The 19,314-nt window shown below is 50.8% G+C and overlaps 2 protein-coding genes across 3 annotated transcripts in view; one reads left to right on the top strand and one right to left on the bottom strand.

The window, feature by feature from the left end:
* LOC135211849 (methyltransferase-like protein 25B) overlaps positions 1–19,314 on the top strand; it is a 163,869-nt gene that overhangs the window by 60,506 nt on the left and 84,049 nt on the right. The window lies entirely within an intron of this gene.
* The window catches only part of LOC135211798 (interaptin-like), a 24,742-nt gene continuing 8,140 nt past the window's right edge, over positions 2,713–19,314 (bottom strand). The window contains exon 2 of the mRNA XM_064245009.1: positions 2,713–2,865. Coding sequence (XP_064101079.1) covers positions 2,713–2,865 — 153 coding nt within the window. The remainder of the gene's footprint in view (positions 2,866–19,314) is intronic.

The raw sequence follows: 19,314 nt of genomic DNA, 5'->3' as shown, positions 1-19,314 counted from the left end.
TGCATAGCTTCATTCTGATTCTCAGATTGCCAAGAAAATTTTCATCTTTCTCTGCAGACCAATGACGACATCCATATACAAGAAAGTATGTCATCCATATACAAGAAAGTATGTATATAGCTTTTTTTAATGCATCTACTAGCATTTTATGTTATGCTTTCTTTTTTCAAATCTTTTTTTTTTAATGCATCTACTAGCATTTTTATGTTATGATCCTGGAAAAAAAAAAAAACCTTTTTTATATGGTTCCAGGTATATCACATTCTCCCTCAATCTTTGATTATGATGCTGTAATTCCAACTATTTTAGGCTTCTTTGTAGCCATCAAGAGGACTAAAGGCCATTACAATGTTTGCAAAATGAAAGATCTTTTGTTGTTGAGATTTATACAAGTTGGGTAAACTGTAACAATTATAATCAATAGAATTGCCAACAACCACATTTAAGGTAACAAAGAACTTTGGAAAGGAAAAAGAATTTTTGACTATTACAAATTTAAGCACTACACAGTAGTTAAATATAACTTCTTCTTTTTTTTTCGGAATGAATAATTTGTTATGTATGTACTACTCGAACATTCAAGTTTCTGAGTATGTAAGCACCCATAGCCATAATGGAAAAGTAGTTTTTCAACATTCTTTGGTCTATTCCAAAGTAGGCCTGAAATAAACAATTCTTTCTTGTCATATGTGTTAATAAATATACAGTGGTTTCTCTCTCTAAAAATCTTTAAAGTAGTGACTAAATACAAACAACCACTAAAAGAAGATAGCCAAAAAATTTATAAGCACTTGAATACAGAATTTAAGAAGCATATAAGGGATTTTGACGTAGGAAAAATCTATTTCTGGGCAAGGAAGCCGTGTCCCCCAGTGAAATGTGCCCTCTTTAGCACTATTTCTAGTAAAATATTGCTATAATACCAGAGAACTGCTAAATTGGACATGTCAGAAGTCTCTGACTCGCTCACCTAAATAAAAGGTGTCTGTATAAAACTGGGGCGAGAGTTAAACACTACCACAGCAACCCCTCCAATTAGCCTTTTCCTCATCAAAAGACCCTAAATATGGGGAGCCGACCCATAGGTTACACCTAGCTACCCTGTTGAAGGAGTCTGTGACGTCATTCTTATCGATAGCCTCCCAGCGTTTGAACGCTTGTATAAGCTATCTGTCCCTTTTCGTTGAATTCTTTATTGTTATGGATCGTCAATCTGCCTCTTCACCCAAGTTAAGTACTGGTTCGCCCTTTTTCAATATTTAGGGAGTGATTTTGCCTTTCGTTTTACCTGTATTTAGGGTTTTGTTAGGCGTCTCTTTTCCGTAGCGGTTGGCGGCGAGTCGCCATTACGTCGTTCCCTTGTTTTGTACCAGTTTCGAGTGAGCTTCCTACTCGTAACTTGTGATATTTCATTATATATATATATATATATATATATATATATATATATATATATATATATATATATACGTAACTTGTGAAATTTCAGTATATGTTTTTATTTATTTCTTGGGTGGCAGTTGTTTTGTCGATCGTTGTTTTCATTTAAGTTTTTGTTATTTTCATTATTTCCATGCTTTTCACGGGTGTCTGCGTTCGCACACGTTTCCTTTGTTACGTGCTTCGCTGTATATCCACCGTCCCCCCCCTCTTTATTTATTTTTAAGTTTGGTATATTTCATTCAAGAAATTTCCCTTTTTTTCTTCAGCTTGCCGTTTCTTTTTCACAGGGGGGGGGGGGGTTTTGTTCAGTAGGCAAGTAGTTTTTTTCCCTTTTGTTTGCGGCCACCGTTACCGTGGCCTTCATTGCGTTTTATATTTTATGACTTTTATTTTCATTTTCGCCCCCCGTGTTGAAGCATGATTTCTTTTAGCTTAAGTAATTGATTTTATTTTGTGTCTATGTATATGTGGATGCTCGGTCGGCTAGCCTACATAGGCTTTGCCTGCGTTTTCCTTGTGATCCTTTATTCGCAAGGATACGCTGGTCACGTGATCGTCGCCCCATCAACCCTCCCTCCCTCTCACGTGGGGCCCCCAGTAGTTGGGTTGCTCCTCTCGCCCTGGTTGGTCGCTGACAGCCATTCCCATCAGCGGAGGAGGAGGTATAGAGGGTCCTCCGGGACCTTAGGTTGGTGGGTGTCGCTTCTTAGCCGACCGCCTCCGGAGTTGATGGTCGCACTGCGTTTTCAGCCTCGGCTTCCGGGGATTTGTTGCGCTCTGCTTCTTTCAGCTCCCGGAGCTTACATCCATCCGCCTAAACATTCCCTCTCCGCATAAGGCGGGTTTAGATTCCGGCTTGTCCGGTAGTCGTTGAAGGTTATGTTTACGGGAGTTACTCTTCCGTAGGCGGAGATATTATATTTGTTATTTTAGTTTTCATTATTGTTATCATTATTTTTATTTTCTTTTTGCCACGGAACTTACGAGTTCATGTGGCCGTCCCGGGTTACTCCGTGTACCCCCCACTCCGGGTCATACAGCTCCAGCTTGTTTTATTTCTTACACAGTCCCCGTTTTACTAGAAATAGTGCTAAAGAGGGCACATTTCACGGGAGCGACACGGCTGAGCCCAGAAAACAATATTTCTGTATTTTGCTTGTCATATTCATATAAGACTCACCTAATAAAAGAGGCAGATATTATGCACCTTCCCAAAAAATGCAACTAATTTACCTACAATATACAAGTTTGTTTTTACTTCCTGCTATTCTAATGAGATTGTGCAATATCAGAGAAGTAATTCAATATGTCATCAATGGAAAATTCTAAATTGATCATGGCTCCTGGGTAACAACGATGAATGAGATCCTCAATCAATTTGTACTGACGAATAAATTCCTCTTGCATTGCTCTCCAAACAACCTGTAATGAAGAGCAAGAGTAATCCAAACTGTCATACAATGGCATAAATGGTTGCATTATGGTTTACCATATAAACTACTGTTCTTGTGAAACAAAAATTTTCATACAAACCCATTGCAAAGTTAAATTTCATGTTGTATCCGATACAAAATGCCTTTCATATGTAAAGTATTCTTCCTGCTCATGTGCTGGACAGGCCATGCAGTTACTGAACAAAGGTGGATACAGGTGGAGACAGGGAGAGAGATGTCCACTCTGGCCCAACCAAAGCTACTTGTTCTTTCAGCTACAATATAGGTCAGATGTCTCTCGCTTGCTCTCTCTTTATACCATTATTATTTGTAATTATGTGAATTATACATTTTCAGTGTATGTAAACTCAAAATTATACCATTGCATTTGTTTTTAGTTTTTATTTGGTGCATTGGTGCTTATATACTTTCTCATGGAATGAGTAAAAATGACCACGGTTTTGAAAATCGTTGATATCATTGTTAGCCTAATCATTTTGTATCACTTTACAGCAGATCCTCATGATTTATCCTGTGCTGAATGGACTTCACCACAATGGAAGCATTATTGTAAGAAAGACACAATCTAACAGAAGTCCCATGCCAAATCCTGGGAGCCTACGAAAGATGCTTCATCTAGCAGAGACCTACAGTCAACTCCTTGAAGCTAAAGAAAGACAGTTCATACAGCAGACCCCCATGCCAATTACTCGAAGACTAAGAAATAATTTTAACTAGCAGAAGTCCCATGCTAAGTCCTGAAAGCCTAAGGAGAAGACGCTTCATATAGCAAAGGCCCTATGCCAAATCCTGGAAGCCTATAGAAGAGACATCATCTAGCAGAGGCCCCATGCCAAGTCCTGGAAGCCTATAGAAGAGACATCATCTAGCAGAGGCCCCATGCCAAGTCCTGGAAGCCTATGGAAGAGACTTCATCTAGCAGAGGCCCCATGCCAAGTCCTGGAAGCCTATGAAAAGACTTCATCTAGCAGAGGCCCCATGCCAAAACCTGGAAGCCTATGGAAGAGACTTCATCTAGCAGAGGCCCCATGCCAAGTCCTGGAAGCCTATGGAAGAGACTTCATCTAGCAGAGGCCCCATGCCAAGTCCTGGAAGCCTATGGAAGAGACTTCATCTAGCAGAGGCCCCATGCCAAGTTCTGGAAGCCTATGGAAGAGACTTCATCTAGCAGAGGCCCCATGCCAAGTTCTAGAGCATCATCAAGCAGAGGCCACATGCCAAGTCCTGGAAGCCTATGGAAGAGACTTCATCCAGCAGAGGCCCCATGCCAAGTCCTGGAAGCCTATGGAAGAGACTTCATCTAGCAGAGGCCTCATGCCAAGTCCTGGAAGCCTATGGAAGAGACTTCATCTAGCAGAGGCCCAATGCCAAGTTCTGGAAGCCTATGGAAGAGACTTCATCTAGCAGAGGCCCCATGCCAAGTCCTGGAAGCCTATGGAAGAGACTTCATCTAGCAGAGGCCCCATGCCAAGTTCTGGAAGCCTATGGAAGAGACTTCATCTAGCAGAGGCCCAATGCCAAGTCCTGGAAGCCTATGGAAGAGACTTCATCTAGCAGAGGCCACATGCCAAGTCCTGGAAGCCTATGGAAGAGACTTCATCTAGCAGAGGCCCCATGCCAAGTCCTGGAAGCCTATGGAAGAGACTTCATCTAGCAGAGGCCCAATGTCAAGTTCTGGAAGCCTATGGAAGAGACTTCATCTAGCAGAGGCCCCATGCCAATTCTGGAAGCTATGGAAGAGACTTCATCTAGCAGAGGCCCAATGCCAAGTCCTGGAAGCCTATGGAAGAGGCTTCATCTAGCAGAGGCCCATGCCAAGTCCTGGAAGCCTATGGAAGAGACTTCATCTAGCAGAGGCCCCATGCCAAATCCTGGAAGCCTATGGAAGAGACTTCATCTAGCAGAGGCCCCATGCCAAGTCCTGGAAGCCTATGGAAGAGACATCATCTAGCAGAGGCCACATGCCAAGTCCTGGAAGCCTATGGAAGAGACTTCATCTAGCAGAGGCCCCATGCCAAGTTCTGGAAGCCTATGGAAGAGACTTCATCTAGCAGAGGCCCCATGCCAAGTCCTGGAAGCCTATGGAAGAGACTTCATCTAGCAGAGGCCCCATGCCAAGTCCTGGAAGCCTATGGAAGAGACTTCTTCTAGCAGAGGCCTCATGTCAAGTCCTGGAAGCCTATGGAAGAGACTTCATCTAGCAGAGGCCCCATGCCAAGTCCTGGAAGCCTATGGAAGAGACTTCATCTAGCACAGGCCCCATGCCAAATCCTGGAAGCCTATGGAAGAGACTCATATAGCAGAGGCCCCATGCTAAGTCCTGGAAGCCTATGGAAGAGACATCATCTAGCAGAGGCCCAATGTCAAGTTCTGGAAGCCTATGGAAGAGACTTCATCTAGCAGAGGCCCCATGCCAAGTCCTGGAAGCCTATGGAAGAGACTTCATCTAGCAGAGGCCCCATGCCAAGTCCTGGAAGCCTATGGAAGAGACTTCATCTAGCAGAGGCCCCATGCCAAGTCCTGGAAGCCTATGGAAGAGACTTTCATATAGCAGAGGCCAATGTCAAGTCCTGGAAGCCTATGGAAGGAGACTTCATCTAGCAGAGGCCCCATGCCAAATCCTGGAAGCCTATGGAAGAGACATCATCTAGCAGAGGCCACATGCCAAGTCTGGAAGCCTATGGAAGAGACATCATCTAGCAGATGGCCACCATGCCAAGTCCTGGAAGCTATGAGAGACTCAGTCATCTAGCAGGGCCCCATGCCAAGTTCTGGAAGCCTATGGAAGAGACTTCATCTAGCAGAGGCCAATGCCAAGTCCTGGAAGCCTATGGAAGAGACTTCATCTAGCAGACCCCATGCCAAGTCCTGGAAGCCTATGAAGAGACTTTTTCTAGCAGAGGCCCCATGTCAAGTCCTGGAAGCCTATGGAAGAGACTTCATCTAGCAGAGGCCCCATGCCAAAGTCCATGGAAGCCTATGGAAGAGACTTCATCTAGCACAGGTCCCATGCCAAGTCCTGGAAGCCTATGGAAGAGACTTCAGTATAGCAGAGGCCCCATGCTAAGTCCTGGAAGCCTATGGAAGAGACTTCATCTAGCAGAGGCCCAATGTCAAGTTCTGGAAGCCTATGGAAGAGACTTCATCTAGCAGAGGCCCCATGCCAAGTCCTGGAAGCCTATGGAAGAGACTTCATCTAGCAGAGGCCCCATGCTAAGTCCTGGAAGGCCTATGGAAGAGACTTCCATCTAGCAGAGGCCTGGCCAAGAAATCCTGGAAGCCTATGGAAGAGACTTCATCTAGCAGAGGCCCCATGCCAAGTCCTGGAAGCCTATGGAAGAGACTTCATCTAGCAGAGGCCACATGCCAAGTCCTGGAAGCCTATGGAAGAGACTTCATCTAGCAGAGGCCACATGCCAAGTCCTGGAAGCCTATGGAAGAGACTCATATAGCAGAGCCCAATGTCAAGTCCTGGAAGCCTATGGAAGAGACTTCATCTAGCAGAGGCCCATGCCAAGTCCTGAAGCGCCTATGGAAGAGACTTCATCTAGCAGAGGTCCCATGCCAAGTCCTGGAAGCCTATGGAAGAGACTTCATCTAGCAGAGGCCCCATGCCAAATCTGGAAGCCTATGGAAGAGACTTCATCTAGCAGAGGCCCCATGCCAAGTCCTGGAAGCCTATGGAAGAGACTTCATCTACCAGAGTCCTATGCCAAGTCCTGGAAGCCTATGGAAGAGGCTTCATCTAGCAGAGGCCCAATGCCAAAAACCTGGAAGCCTATGGAAGAGACTTCATCTAGCAGAGGCCCCACCCCATGCCAAGTCCTGGAAGCCTATGGAAGAGACTTCATCTAGCAGAGGCCCCATCCAAGTCTGAAGCCTATGGAAGAGACATTCTCTAGCAGAGGCCCATGCCAAGTCCTGGAAGCCTATGGAAGAGACTTCATCTAGCAGAGGCCCCATGCCAAGTCCTGGAAGCCTATGGAAGAGACTTCATCTAGCAGAGGCCCCATGCCAAGTCCTGGAAGCCTATGGAAGAGACTTCATCTAGCAGAGGCTCCATGCCAAATCCTGGAAGCCTATGGAAGAGACTTCATCTAGCAGAGGCCCCATGCCAAATCTTGGAAGCCTATGGAAGAAACTTCATCTAGAAGATATCTAAGCTAACTCCGGTATACCGAAGAACGACGCTCCATCTAGTAACTAAAACCGAAGAAAAACCTTCATCTAGCAGATATCTAAGCTGACTCGTGGAAGCTGATGAAAGACACTTCATCTTGCAAAGATCCAAGCCAACTTGTGGAAGCCAAAGGAAGACACTTCATCTAGGAGATGACCCATGCTAACTCTTGGAAACTGACGAAAGATGCCTCATCTAAGAGACACCTTATGTCAACATTTGTAAACTGGTAAGGATGCTTCATCTAGCAGAGATCCAAGCCAACTCCTAGAAGCTGAAAGAAAGATGCTCCATATAGCAGACCCCTGTGTAAAGTTTAGAAGCTGAAAGAAAGATATTCTATATATCAAACCCCTATGTCAAGTCCTGGAAACTTAAGGAGAAGACACTTCATCCAGTGGAGATACAAGCCTACTCCTAGAAGCTGATGAAACAAGCACAGTTTAACTATAAGAGGCCTCATGCCAACTCCTGTTAGCTGAAGAAAAGCGCTTCATCTAGCTCTTGGAAGCTGAAGAAAGAAGTTACATCTGGTTAAGGTCCTATGCTAACTCAACTCCTGGAATGGTAGAAGGACACTTTTTCTAGCAGAGAACCAAGCCAAGAAGCTGAAGTAAAATTGTACGCCTAATCAAGGTCCCATGATAATTCCTGGAAGGTGAAGGACACTTCACACAGTAGTAGTTCAAGCAAAAGCAAAGATGCTATGTCTAGTGGAAGCCACATATCTGTCTTAGAAGAAAAAGGAGATAATTATTACATTTAGCAGAGTAAAATTTTAGTTTTTCCAAAATTTTCTCTCCCCAGGACCTTTTATCTTCCTTCTCTTCTCCAGCTGCTGCCATTTCAGAAGGCCAAACTGCAGTTTATGTAAACAACTTCACTTTCACACAAGACAAAGGATGATTTACAATAACTGAAATCCCTAGAATAACTGAGGAAGGTCCAGCATTTATAGGCATTACGTTTACACCTTTCCTCTCATTTTTTTTCTCAGTCCTTAGCTGAATAGAAGGATGAAAAACATTACAGTCTCTCCTACAGGAGAAACTCCTCTGCTCACACGGACTCCAAAAATTTTGAAAGGGAAGGTGAGCCTTTAATGCTGAATGAAAGCTAGACCTTCCTCATGTAGCTCATTTAGCGTAGGGAAGGGATTTCAGTTGTTAGTTACGTAACTATCTATCCTTTTGTCTTGTCTTGCAGTTTGGGCTTTGGATGAGGCAGCAATGCTGGGAAAGAGGGGCAAGGCAGATGGACATGGCAGACACGAAAATTCTTCCACAACTTGTGGTGCTGTCTCTGCTAGTTGAAGCTGGTACCACTTTGACTGCAGAAGAACCACCAAATTCTTCAGAGCAGCTCGAACCCAATGTCAGTGGACCTTGCAGTAGAGCTGGTAACCCCCTTGTTTTTCATTCTGAACATGGGTTGGAGCAACAATGGATAGCGTTGGTTGGGTGACAATAGGCAGCTGCTCATATTAAACAGAGTACCACTCTTGACAAGCAGTACACACCACCAATCTAGTACATGTGCAGGAACAATACTAAGGCAAAGATTTGTAAACCTATGAAAAATGACAATTTGTCCAAAATTGCATTTTTCCTAACTATACAAACCTGAGGTCCTTTTACAATAGGAAGGTTACTAGCGGCAGCTGGATAGGTCGTAAGCTTTTGAACAAGGGGTTCGGTAGTTAACTGCTTGTCCGACAGGCGCGCGCCGCGCGACTGGGAGGTAAACAATCACTTTTGCTTTTGGCCCAAGCAAAAACTGCAGAGTGAGGGGTGGCATGAGGTGGGACTATGTGTAAAAGGACCTCAGGTTTGTATAGTTAGGAAAAATGCAATTTTGGACAAATTGTCATTTGTTCCGACACGGAATACAAACCTTCGGTCCTTTTACAATAGGAAGACTCACTTCTTGGTGGGAGGAATCTGAGTCTTTTGTGAACAGACTGGTGTTCGCCCAACCTTGGAATGCCTCCCTGGTCGTAAGAGCGAGGGAGGGATCCAAGCCTCTGTCCGATTGATCGGGGTGTGCACTGCAGGATCAATAGTCAGACCTCTGGACCAAGTACTAAGAGAGAGGCAAGCGTATCTCTTCGTACCAGCAATGCAAGAACTGGTTCCTGTTGCAAAAGCAAATATAAAGTCTTGGGTTTGTCTCTTGTTGGCATCCACTTCCCCCCCTTGTAGGAGGAAGTGGTGGATATTCTGCTCCTATCCCTAGTGAAAGGGATAGGATGGGGCTCTGTCATATAGCTCACCTGCATCTCGTCCTCATCCAGCGTAGTGACGACCATAACCCTCTGCCCACAGGTAGAGGAGAAGAAAAAGATGGGAAGAGAAGCCAGTCACTCACTCATTCGCACATCCATTCTCACAGTCACACCAGGACTCGATGCTGTTCAGCCTGCGAGGGTCTGGGTTTAGCTACACACTTGTTGAGCAGCCACACGGGTCCCAAGGAAAAAAGTATCAAGGACCTGTGGGCATATCCCGAAGGTAGAAGGACGTGAAGGTAGTCTGGTTGGCCCAGACACCTGCCTTCAGGACCTGCGCCACGGAGAAGTTCTTGCGGAACGCAAGGGAAGAACCAATGCTCCTGACTTCGTGGGCTCTCGCACGGAGCGTACGGGTGTCGTCACTACCATCAGCCTCATACGCTCTCCTGATCACCTCACGCAGCCAGAAAGAAAGAGCGTTCTTGGAAACTTCTTTCTTGGTTACCCCGGCTAACGAAGAGGCGTTGACACTCAGGCCTGAGGTGCAGAGTTTTCTTCAGGTAGCGCCGTAGGGCCCTCACAGGACAAAGCAGCATCTCATCCGCATCATTATCGGTGAAGTCCATTAGGGAGGGAATTGTGAAAGACTCGAACCTGTCGTCAGGGATCGACGGTTTCTGAGTCTTTGCAACGAAGTTCGGGACGAAATCGAGCGTCACAGATCCCCATCCCCTGGAGTGTCGTACATTGAAGGAAAGACCATGAAGTTCCCCTACTCTCTTCGCCGGTGCCAGGGCCAGCAAGAAGAGGGTCTTGGGGGTCAGATCCTTGTCTGACGACTCTCGGAGTGGCTCAAAGGGTCTTCGAGTCAAACTCCTAAGAATGAGAGTCACGTCCCACTCAGGGGGCCTGAGTTCCCTGGGTGGGCAAGACCTTTCGAAGCTCCTCATAAGCAAGGAGATCTCGAACGAGTTCGAGATATCCAATCCCCTCAGTTTCAGGACTAATGCCAGGGCAGCTCTATATCCTTTGACTGTGGGGACTGAGAGGAGCTTCTCTCGGCGAAGAAAAACGAGGAAATCCGCTACCTGCTGAAGAGTGGCTCTGAGAGGAGATATACCCCGTCTACAACACCAACCACAGAAGACGGCCCCACTTCCCCTGGTACACAGCTGCTGAGAACTGACGGACGTTTCCAGCCATCTCTGTTGCTGCGCTGCGAGAAAAGCCTCTCGTTCGCAAGAGACGGTGGATAACAGCCAGCCGTGAAGTCATAGGGACTGGACTGTTCGGTGGTACCGCTCTACGTGTGGCTGGGCGAGAAGGTTGTGCCAAGGGGGAATCTCTCTCGGTTCTCCTGCGAGAAGAGCCAGCAGGTCCGGATACCAAATGGCCCCAGGGAGCCACCAGGATCATCCTGAGGTTCGGGGTGACCAGTACTCGACTGATCACCTTGCGAATCAGGCTGAACGGGGGAAAGGCATACGCGAAGAGGTTGTCCCACCGATGTTGAAGAGTGTTCTCTGCAGCTGCCCATGGGTCTGGCACGGCTGAAAAGAAAACCTGAAGTTTCCTGTTGTGCCGGGTGGCGAACAGATCCACTACTGGTCGCCCCCACAGATCGAAGAGCCTTTCCGCCACGTCCTGGTGTAGGGACCACTCGGTTCCTATCACCTGATCCCGACGGCTGAGCTTGTCCGCTACTACATTCCTCTTCCCTGGAATGTAGCGTGCTGACAGCTCTATTGAGTGAGCCTCGGCCCACTCGTGCACCTGCCGAGTCAGCTGGTACAACGGGAGAGACACTAGGCCCCCCTGTTTGTTGACGTAAGCCACTACCGTGGTGTTGTCGCACATCAACACCACTGAGTGTCCCATCAAGCGTCGCTGGAACTACTCGGAGCGCGAGAAACGCTGCCTTGAGCTCCAGTACATTGATGTGAAGGTGCTTGTCGCAATCGTCCCACACACCTGAAGTCAGCAACTCCTCCAGGTGTGCGCCCCATCCCTCGGTCGATGCGTCTGAGAACAGCTGCATCTCCGGGGGGGGGAGTGCGTAGGGGCACTCTTCTTAAGAGGGCTAGGTCCTGCCTCACCTCCAGCGTGAGAGACACTGGGAAGTATGGAGGATCTATTGCCCGTGACCAACTCTCCTTTAGTCTCCACTGAAGAGACTGCAGGTGAAGACGCCTGTGAGGGACTAACTTCTCGAGTGACGACAGGTGTCCGATCACGACTTGCCATTGCTGAGCTGCCTGTTCCTGCCGAGACAGGAACTGGTTGGCTGCCTCCCTGAATCTGCTGATCCGCGAGTCTGCGGGGAAGACTCGCCCTGCTACCGTGTCGACCAGCATACCCAGGTACTTCATCCTCTGCTTGGGTTTGAGATCGGACTTCTCGAAGTTCACCACGATCCCCAGATCGCGACAAACTCGAGTAGTCGATCCCTGTCCTGCAGCAACTGCGAGTGGGAGCTCGCCAGGACTAACTAATTGTCGAGATACCTCATCAGACGTATCCCGTGCGATGGTGGGCCCAAGCAGACACCGCCAGATGTGAAACACTCGCGTGAACACCTGTGGGGCGGTTGAGAGACTGAAGCAAAGTGCCCTGAATTGGTACACCGTCCCGTCGAGGATGAAGCGGAGGTACTTCCTGGAGGATTGATGGATGGGTATCTGGAAATACGCATCCTTCAGATCCACTGAAAGCATGAAATCGTTCTCCCTGATGGAGTCGAGCACGGAACGTGTCTTCTCCATCTTGAACCGAGTCTGGCGAACGAATCGGTTCAGGGGAGAGAGATCTGTCACCGGGCGCCAGCCCCCCGTAGACTTTTCCACCAGGAAAAGACGACTGTAGAAGCCCGGTGACTGATCCGTGACGATCTCTACAGCTCGTTTGCTCAGCATGGACTGGATCTCCTGTCGTAGTGCTACGTCCTTCGAAAACCTGGAATGTAAGTTTGCTGTTGGACTGGGTTGGAGGTGAGGGGTGGCTGAGATTCGAAGGGTAATAGATATCCTTCCCGAAGGACATCTACTATCCAGGTCTCGGCGCCGTAGCGCTGCCAAGTTGCCCAATGGCTCGCCAGGCACCCCCCCACTTCCAGCAGCAGGTGAGGATGAACGCCGTCCCTAGCGTTGCTTCCTGCCTCTCTTCGACTTCTTCCCAGTCCCTCCTCGTGAGAAGGAGGGCTGATGACGACCTCCCTTAGCAGAAGTTGAAGCCAGAGTCTTTCCTCGGGGCTTCGACAGGACAACCATCTTGGCAGCCGAGGAAGCGCTAGCCAAACTCTTGGGTTTGGCCGCAATAGCTTGAGGCTGCCCAGAAGCCTTCGAGACTGCCTGGTGTACTAAGCGGTCACTGTCATCAATGCGCCGCCTTTCCACCGCAGCGTCCACCATCTCTCCAGGGAAGAGAGAGGAGGAACTCCGTACCGGTACGTTTTGTAGTCCAAGTGCCGCCTCACGCCCGGCCGCCCTGGATACTCGGGTAAGGACTGCGTCTCTATGGCGAAGTACCAGGTTGGCCCACAGTTTTACCGTCTGATGGGCGAGGAAGGAAATGGTCCTTCCTCCAGACTGGCAGATTCTCCTGAAAGCCGAGTCATCTTCAGGAGAAATACTCACAGAGGTGGCTGCGACTTTCGACACTGTGAGGGACCACAGGTCTAACCAGGAGTTGGCCTGGAAAGCTGCCATAACGGTAGATTCCAGGCCTAGTGCCTTTTGCTGTGAGAACCAGAGGTTCTCTGACAGGAGCTGCTGTAGAGACACACCCGGCGTTAGCCTGGCTAACTCCGGGTTCACCTGTTTGGGCAGCATTGGATCCTCCGATGGCATGTAGAAATGCCGCTGTCACAGTAGAGGAAGAGGAAGTAGCTTGGATGACCTGCCAGACTTCAGCGAACCCTCCTGTCCGGAGACGAGAGACTCCACCTGGTCTAGAACAGAGTCGGCAAGCTCTGATCGTGGCAGACCCACCGTCGGTTTGGGTTCCTTCTTCGGACCCCAAAATGACTCGAGCAGAGACATGGGCTCGGAAGGTGGGAGCAGCGATCCTTCCCCGAGGTCGTTGTGCTGACGAATCAGCGCAATAACCTCGGCAAAGTTCCTCTGGATCTCCGGAGTGATGGCATCTTGTGGAGTTGGACCGTCAAGTCCCTCGAACAAGAGCGACTCCCGAGACCCTCCCCCTTCAGGAGGGGGAACGGCGACAGACCCCTCTCGGTCTCCTCCTGTCACTTGCGCATAGGACCTGGTCGATCCTAAGACCATGCCTGGTACGTACGGGATCGTGCGTGCCCGGTGTAACCTGAGGAAGTTGAAGGTAAGGGAGAGGAAGACCTGACGCTCCCCCCTCGCTCACCGGCAGAACCAGTGTGCTTGGTGGGCTGCAGGCGATCACCAACCCGCGGTGGGGATCGAGTTGCAGGCCTGGTCGCGCTGCTCCCCTTAGGAGAGCGGCTGGACCAAGAACAGCGGCCCCGATCTCGTGCATCAGAGGAACTGCTGCTGGTCCCCCTACCCGTCTGATCCCTGTGGGAGCGGCGGTCAGGAAACCTCCAGAGACCACTGTCGCGGTGAGACCGGTGCGTGTCCTCACGGCGCGTCGAATCACTGGCGCCAGCGATCGGGGGGACCTCTTCCCAGCCTCAGCCCGTGGCCGGTCTGGGACCGTCACGTCAACCCGGGTGACTGGCTGGTCGCTACGTGATCCTGGCGCCAAGCGAGCTCTGGCGTCTGGTTCCTGGCTATACGGCCACCCATGGGTGACCGTACACTCGGTACCTCTCGCGAACGAGAGGCCGAGACGGAACCTGGTGTAGCAGCAGAACCTCTAGCACCAGGCGAGGAAGTACCGGTGTTAGCCGGTACCCCTCTGGTCCCCATCTTCTTCCTTGCGGAAGGAGAGACGGGCCCTACTCCTGAAGGAGCAGGAGGACCAGTGGAAGGACACCCTGTCCCACCGGAGTGGGACTGGCCCTGAGAAGTTCCCGAAGGAGCCTTCTCAGGAGGGGTGGAGGCAGCCTTCTTCTTCCGCGTCTGGGTAGCCTTGGAAGTCGAAGGGGAAGAGCCGGCTGCAGACGACGACGACACCTTCCTCCTCTTCCTCTTCAGCTTCCTCAGGGCAGACGTGAGATCAGCCACCCAGGATGGAGCCAGGGCTGCTGTTGTCGAAGCAACAGGGTCCGGCTGCACCTGTCCGGATAGACCAACATCTGGGGCAGCAACACCGTGGACTGGGATGACATCGGCAGGTACAGGAACAGCCAGCACAGCATCAGCGGCAGGTACGGCAGGTAGCACAGGTAGGCCAGGAGACGGGGTAGCAGCCAGCGACATCCTGGGTACTGGTGGCAAGTCCAGGGGCGAGCTCTTAGGGCAGTGGAAGTCCGGGGGAAGCAGTACAACAAACCCGGGCGGCGGCGGCATGCCCCTCCTCGGTACGGCAGCAATCAGCCCCTGCATGGAGGCTGTAGGAGTCACTGACATCACGTGGGGGATATATACCAGGTGAGGAGGGGCGGCGTACCCTGGAGTAGAGATAATGGTGGTGGTTGTGGTCACCACTCCATGGGTGACCGTCCCAGACCCCGCCAAATGATGGAGCAGCCCCTGGATACTTGGCACGCCCTGCAGTCCCAATGACGCCCACACCTGTCCAAGGTCATCCCCCACAGCAGAAGCACCTGCGGAAGCAAGAGTCAGGTACACAGGAGGGGTTCCCCCTCGCACGGGGGGGGGACGAGCCCCACCCCGAACGAACGGAAGACCACGAATACAACTGTACGTCGGGGTACCGAGCGCCCTCCTCTACGCTCAGCGGATCGGGTGAAGAGAAGGACCTCGATACCCCCCTGAAGGGGAAGGTGCCATACGTGGGAGCTGAGCAGGGGGCAAGAAAGAAGACGAAGTATCGGTTACCAAAGGAGGCGCGGGAGAGCTTTCCGACGACTCCTTGGCAGGCCTTCGCTTCTTCCTGCCCTCGTACAACCCCCACTGCACCTCCGACCAATCACAACATATATCACAAGGCTCGGCCCGAGAGCATTCCCGCCCTCGGCACTGAGCGCAAAGGACATGAGGATCTATTTCGGGAAAGGACCTGAATTTTCCCACACTTGCGGCCTCCCACCCCGGGGCACAGTCGCCGGTTGATGGGGGGGCACGGAGATTGATCCAATCCTTGATCCATAATACAATCACAATTATATGAAAAATGAAAAGTAGTACTTACAGTTTCACTTTCATACACAAACAAACCAGTAGTAGAGAAAATCACAATAATCCAATAAAGCATACGACGATGAAGCGGGCAGAGAGCGATGGTGAGCACGTCTTAACACCACAAGGCCGAAAGCAAAAGTGGTTCCTCATGTCCCAGTGGCGCGGTGCGCGCACTGTCGGACAAGCAGTTAACTACCGAACTGCCTTGTTTGAAACTTACGACCATCCAGCTGCCGCTAGTTACCTTGCTATTGTAAAAGGACCGATGGTTTGTATATCGTACCGGAACAAACTAAAATTAAAGATTTAACTGTCAATTTCAAATCACATTTTAAGGCTAATAGGTAAAACTGAAGAATACTACCACGGCCTAGTTCCTCCCAGTTGCCGGCCAGAATTTTTAACGCCTTTTCTTCACATTTATGTCTTTCATCTCAATACTTACTGTATTTAATTGTTTTACAGTCATCCCAAAGGGCTTGTAATTTATGCGGTGCTCACGTTTATATTGTACAAGCTGGTATAGGGTAAATGACCAAATGGCGACATACCAGCCACCTCTCTCAGAATGCAGCCACTTCCCGAAAAATCACTTGAATTATGCCATTATTTTGTAATTTAGGAGAAAACACTTACTTCGAGAGGAGCGTCAAGGTCTTGGTGTGCTGCCTGGATGGGAAACAACTCTTGACTGATGCTCGTGGCAGTGAATTAATGTGACATTGTTTCCGATACGTAATACAAACCATCGGTCCTTTAACAATAGGAAGTAGCTAGCGGCAGCTGGAACGGTCGTAAGCTTCTCGAACAAGGGGGAGAACGGTAGTTAACTGCTTGTCCGACAGTCAGCGCGCCGCGCGACTGGGAGGTAAAACAAATCACTTTCGCTTTCGGCGGCCGCGGTGTGAAGGACGTATTCGTCATCGCTCTCATGCCCGCTTCATCGTTCGTATGCTTTGTTTATATTGTGTTTTCTACTAATGGTTTGTTTGACTTGAAAATGAAACTGTAAGTACACTGTTTTCATTTTCATTACTTAATTATGAACCAACATGGAGTTATCGCCGTAGATGCGGCGATTTCCTCTCTTTTCATGAATTGAACCCTTGAATTATGTCTCGGAGCGAGGGCGGGCGCGCTCGCGCCGAGTCATGTATTTTGGGCGAAAGTGTGTAATTGAAAAATGTAAGTACTCTTTTCATTATATTTTTGCCCTGTGCGTTCGTTACCGAGAGTGTGATTGCGCTCGGCACGAGCCTTTTAATTTTGTATAATAGAATGCAATGAAAGTGGATTCGCAATTGCAATATTCTTTTCATTTTCATTTATTTATTTGCATGAATCGCAAGTGCAGTATTCTGTTTCATTTTCATATATATTTTATGATAGCATCATATTATTGGATCAAGTTTCCGTTCTTACCCGGGAATTGATCTTTTCCCCTTTAAGTTCTATGAAGTGAATCGCAAGGGCAGTATTCTGTTTCATTTTCATATTACTTTTCACTGCTGTGCGGGGGTAGGGGAAGCGAAGGTCCTGCCAGGAAGTCGTCGGAAAGCTCTCCCAAGCGACTCCCTTGTTATCCGATTCTTCGTCTTCCTTCCTGCCCCCCGCTCAGCTTCTTCTTCGTTGTATTTTGTATTTGGGGTCTTCCTTGCGTTCGGGGTGGGGCATGTCTTCCCCCCGTGCGTGAGGGAACCCCTCTTACTAATCTATCTATGTTACCGCAGGTGCTACATCCGTGGGAGACGACCTTGGACAGGTATGGAACACCGCGGAGGCAGGGCGTGCCTAGCATCCACGGGCTGCTGCAGCGTCTAGCGAGGTCTGGGGCGGTCTCCCCACTACTACCACGGCCGCTTATGCTGCTCCCCCCCCTCCTGGTCTACACTCCCCATGCTGTGTCGATGACGCCGTCTGCCGCTACTAGGGCCGCAGCCGTACCGAGGTGGGTTTGCCGCCGCCGCCTGTTTTCTTCGTGTTGCCTGCCCCAGACTTCCGCTGTTCCAGCAGCTCGCCCCTGGACCGGCCGCCAGGACCCAGGTTCCGCTGGCTGCCGATGATTCTACCGAGGCGATTCGCTGGGCCTGCCGCTGATGTCGATTCCCGCTGTTGGCTTGGCTGTCCCTTCTGGTCTACCGCTGCCGCCGCTGGTTCCTGCCGCTCCTGAGCTGGTGGTTTCGCTGTTCCTGTCGCTCCTGGTTCCTGTGCCTGTCCATGCGTCCATGCTGGTCCTGCCCACGGTGTGTCTTCCCCATGTCCCAGGTCCTTCCGGGACAGGTGCAGTCGGGCGTGTTGCTTCGGCAATAGCCCCGGCTCCGGCCTGGGATGGAGGACCTGACGACTGTCCTGCGTGAGCTGACGACGGAAAGGAGGAGAAGAGGAAGCTGTCATCTTCGTCTTCATCGTCTGCTGCTGCCTCTTCCCTTCGACTTCTAAGGCCCATAAGCCGAAGAAGAAGAAGGCTGCCTTCCCCCTAAGAACGTCTCCTTCGGGAACTTCTAAGGGCCCGTCCCACCTCGTGGGACGGGGGTCCTTCTGCTGGTCCTCCTGCTCCTTCGGGAGCGGGGCCCGTCTCCCCTTCCGTAAGGAAGAGATAGACGGGGGAGCCCAGGAAGTATCGGTTAGCTCTGGTACTTCTCGCCTGGTGCTAGCGGCGATGCCGCTACGCCAGGTTCCGGTTCTCGGTCTCTCGTTCGCAGAGATGATCCCGAGTGTACGTTCTCCCGTCGGGAGACCGTGCAGCCAAGTTTCGGCGCCAGAGTTCGCTCGGCGCCAAGACGCGGCACGGAGCAGAAGGCTGGTGAGAGACGCTCAGGAGGTGACTCTTGCCAGCCAGCGGCCGCTCTTGCAGCGACCAGCTGGTAACCCGGGTTTTCCCCCCCCCCCTAAGAAGGCTCCTTCGGGACCTTCTAAGGGCCCGTCTCGCTCCCGGCGATTCGGGGAGCTCTTCTGCTGGTCCTCCTGCTCCCTCGGGAACAGGGCCTGTCTTTTCTTCTACCAAGAGAAGAAGACGGGGACCAGAGGAGTACCAGCTTCGGCTGGCACTTCCTCGCCTGGTTCTAGCGGTTCTGCCGCTAAACCAGGATCCGCCTCGGCTTCTCGTTAGCGAGAAGTACCGAGTGGACGGTCTCCCCGCGGGAGACCGTCCAGCCAAAGTCTTGACACTCGAGCTCGCTCGCCGCCAAGACCGAAGCGCGGAGCAGAAGACTGGCGAGTGTCATGCAGACGACTCTCGCTAGGCCAGTGGACGCTCTCGCCAGCGACCAGCTGGCTGCTCGGGTTGACGTGACGGTCGCTGACCAGCCACGGGTTGGGTTGAGGCGAGGAAGGGGTCCCCCGCGGTCGTCGTACCAGCCACGGCTGGTGGACCAGCGGCTCGACGCGCCGAGAGGGACGCTCGCCGGTCTCACCGCGACAACGAGCTAGCAGGTCACCTGACGCCGCTCCATCGGGAGCCGGGCGGAGACGGTAACCAGCAACAGCTCGCCTGACGCTAGAGATCAGCGTCGACGTTCTCAGCCGAGCCTCTCGCCCCAGGCGAGCGGCAAGGCTAGGCCTGCTGCTCGATCGCCACTGCGGGTTGGACGATCCAGCAGCAGCCCTCCAAGCACGCTGGTCCTGCCGCGAGCTAGGGGGGAGCGTCAGGTCTGCCTCTCCTGTACCTTCAACCTCCTCGGGCTACACCGGGAGGAGCGAGGTACCTATGATGATCGCGAGAGGTGCGCCGCTCGCGATCCCGCTATGACGCCGTATGGACCAGGCACGGTTCTA

This window comes from Macrobrachium nipponense, chromosome 40, assembly GCF_015104395.2.
Source record: "Macrobrachium nipponense isolate FS-2020 chromosome 40, ASM1510439v2, whole genome shotgun sequence".
Lineage (NCBI taxonomy): Eukaryota > Metazoa > Arthropoda > Malacostraca > Decapoda > Palaemonidae > Macrobrachium > Macrobrachium nipponense.
This window is presented reverse-complemented; position numbering and strand designations above follow the sequence as displayed.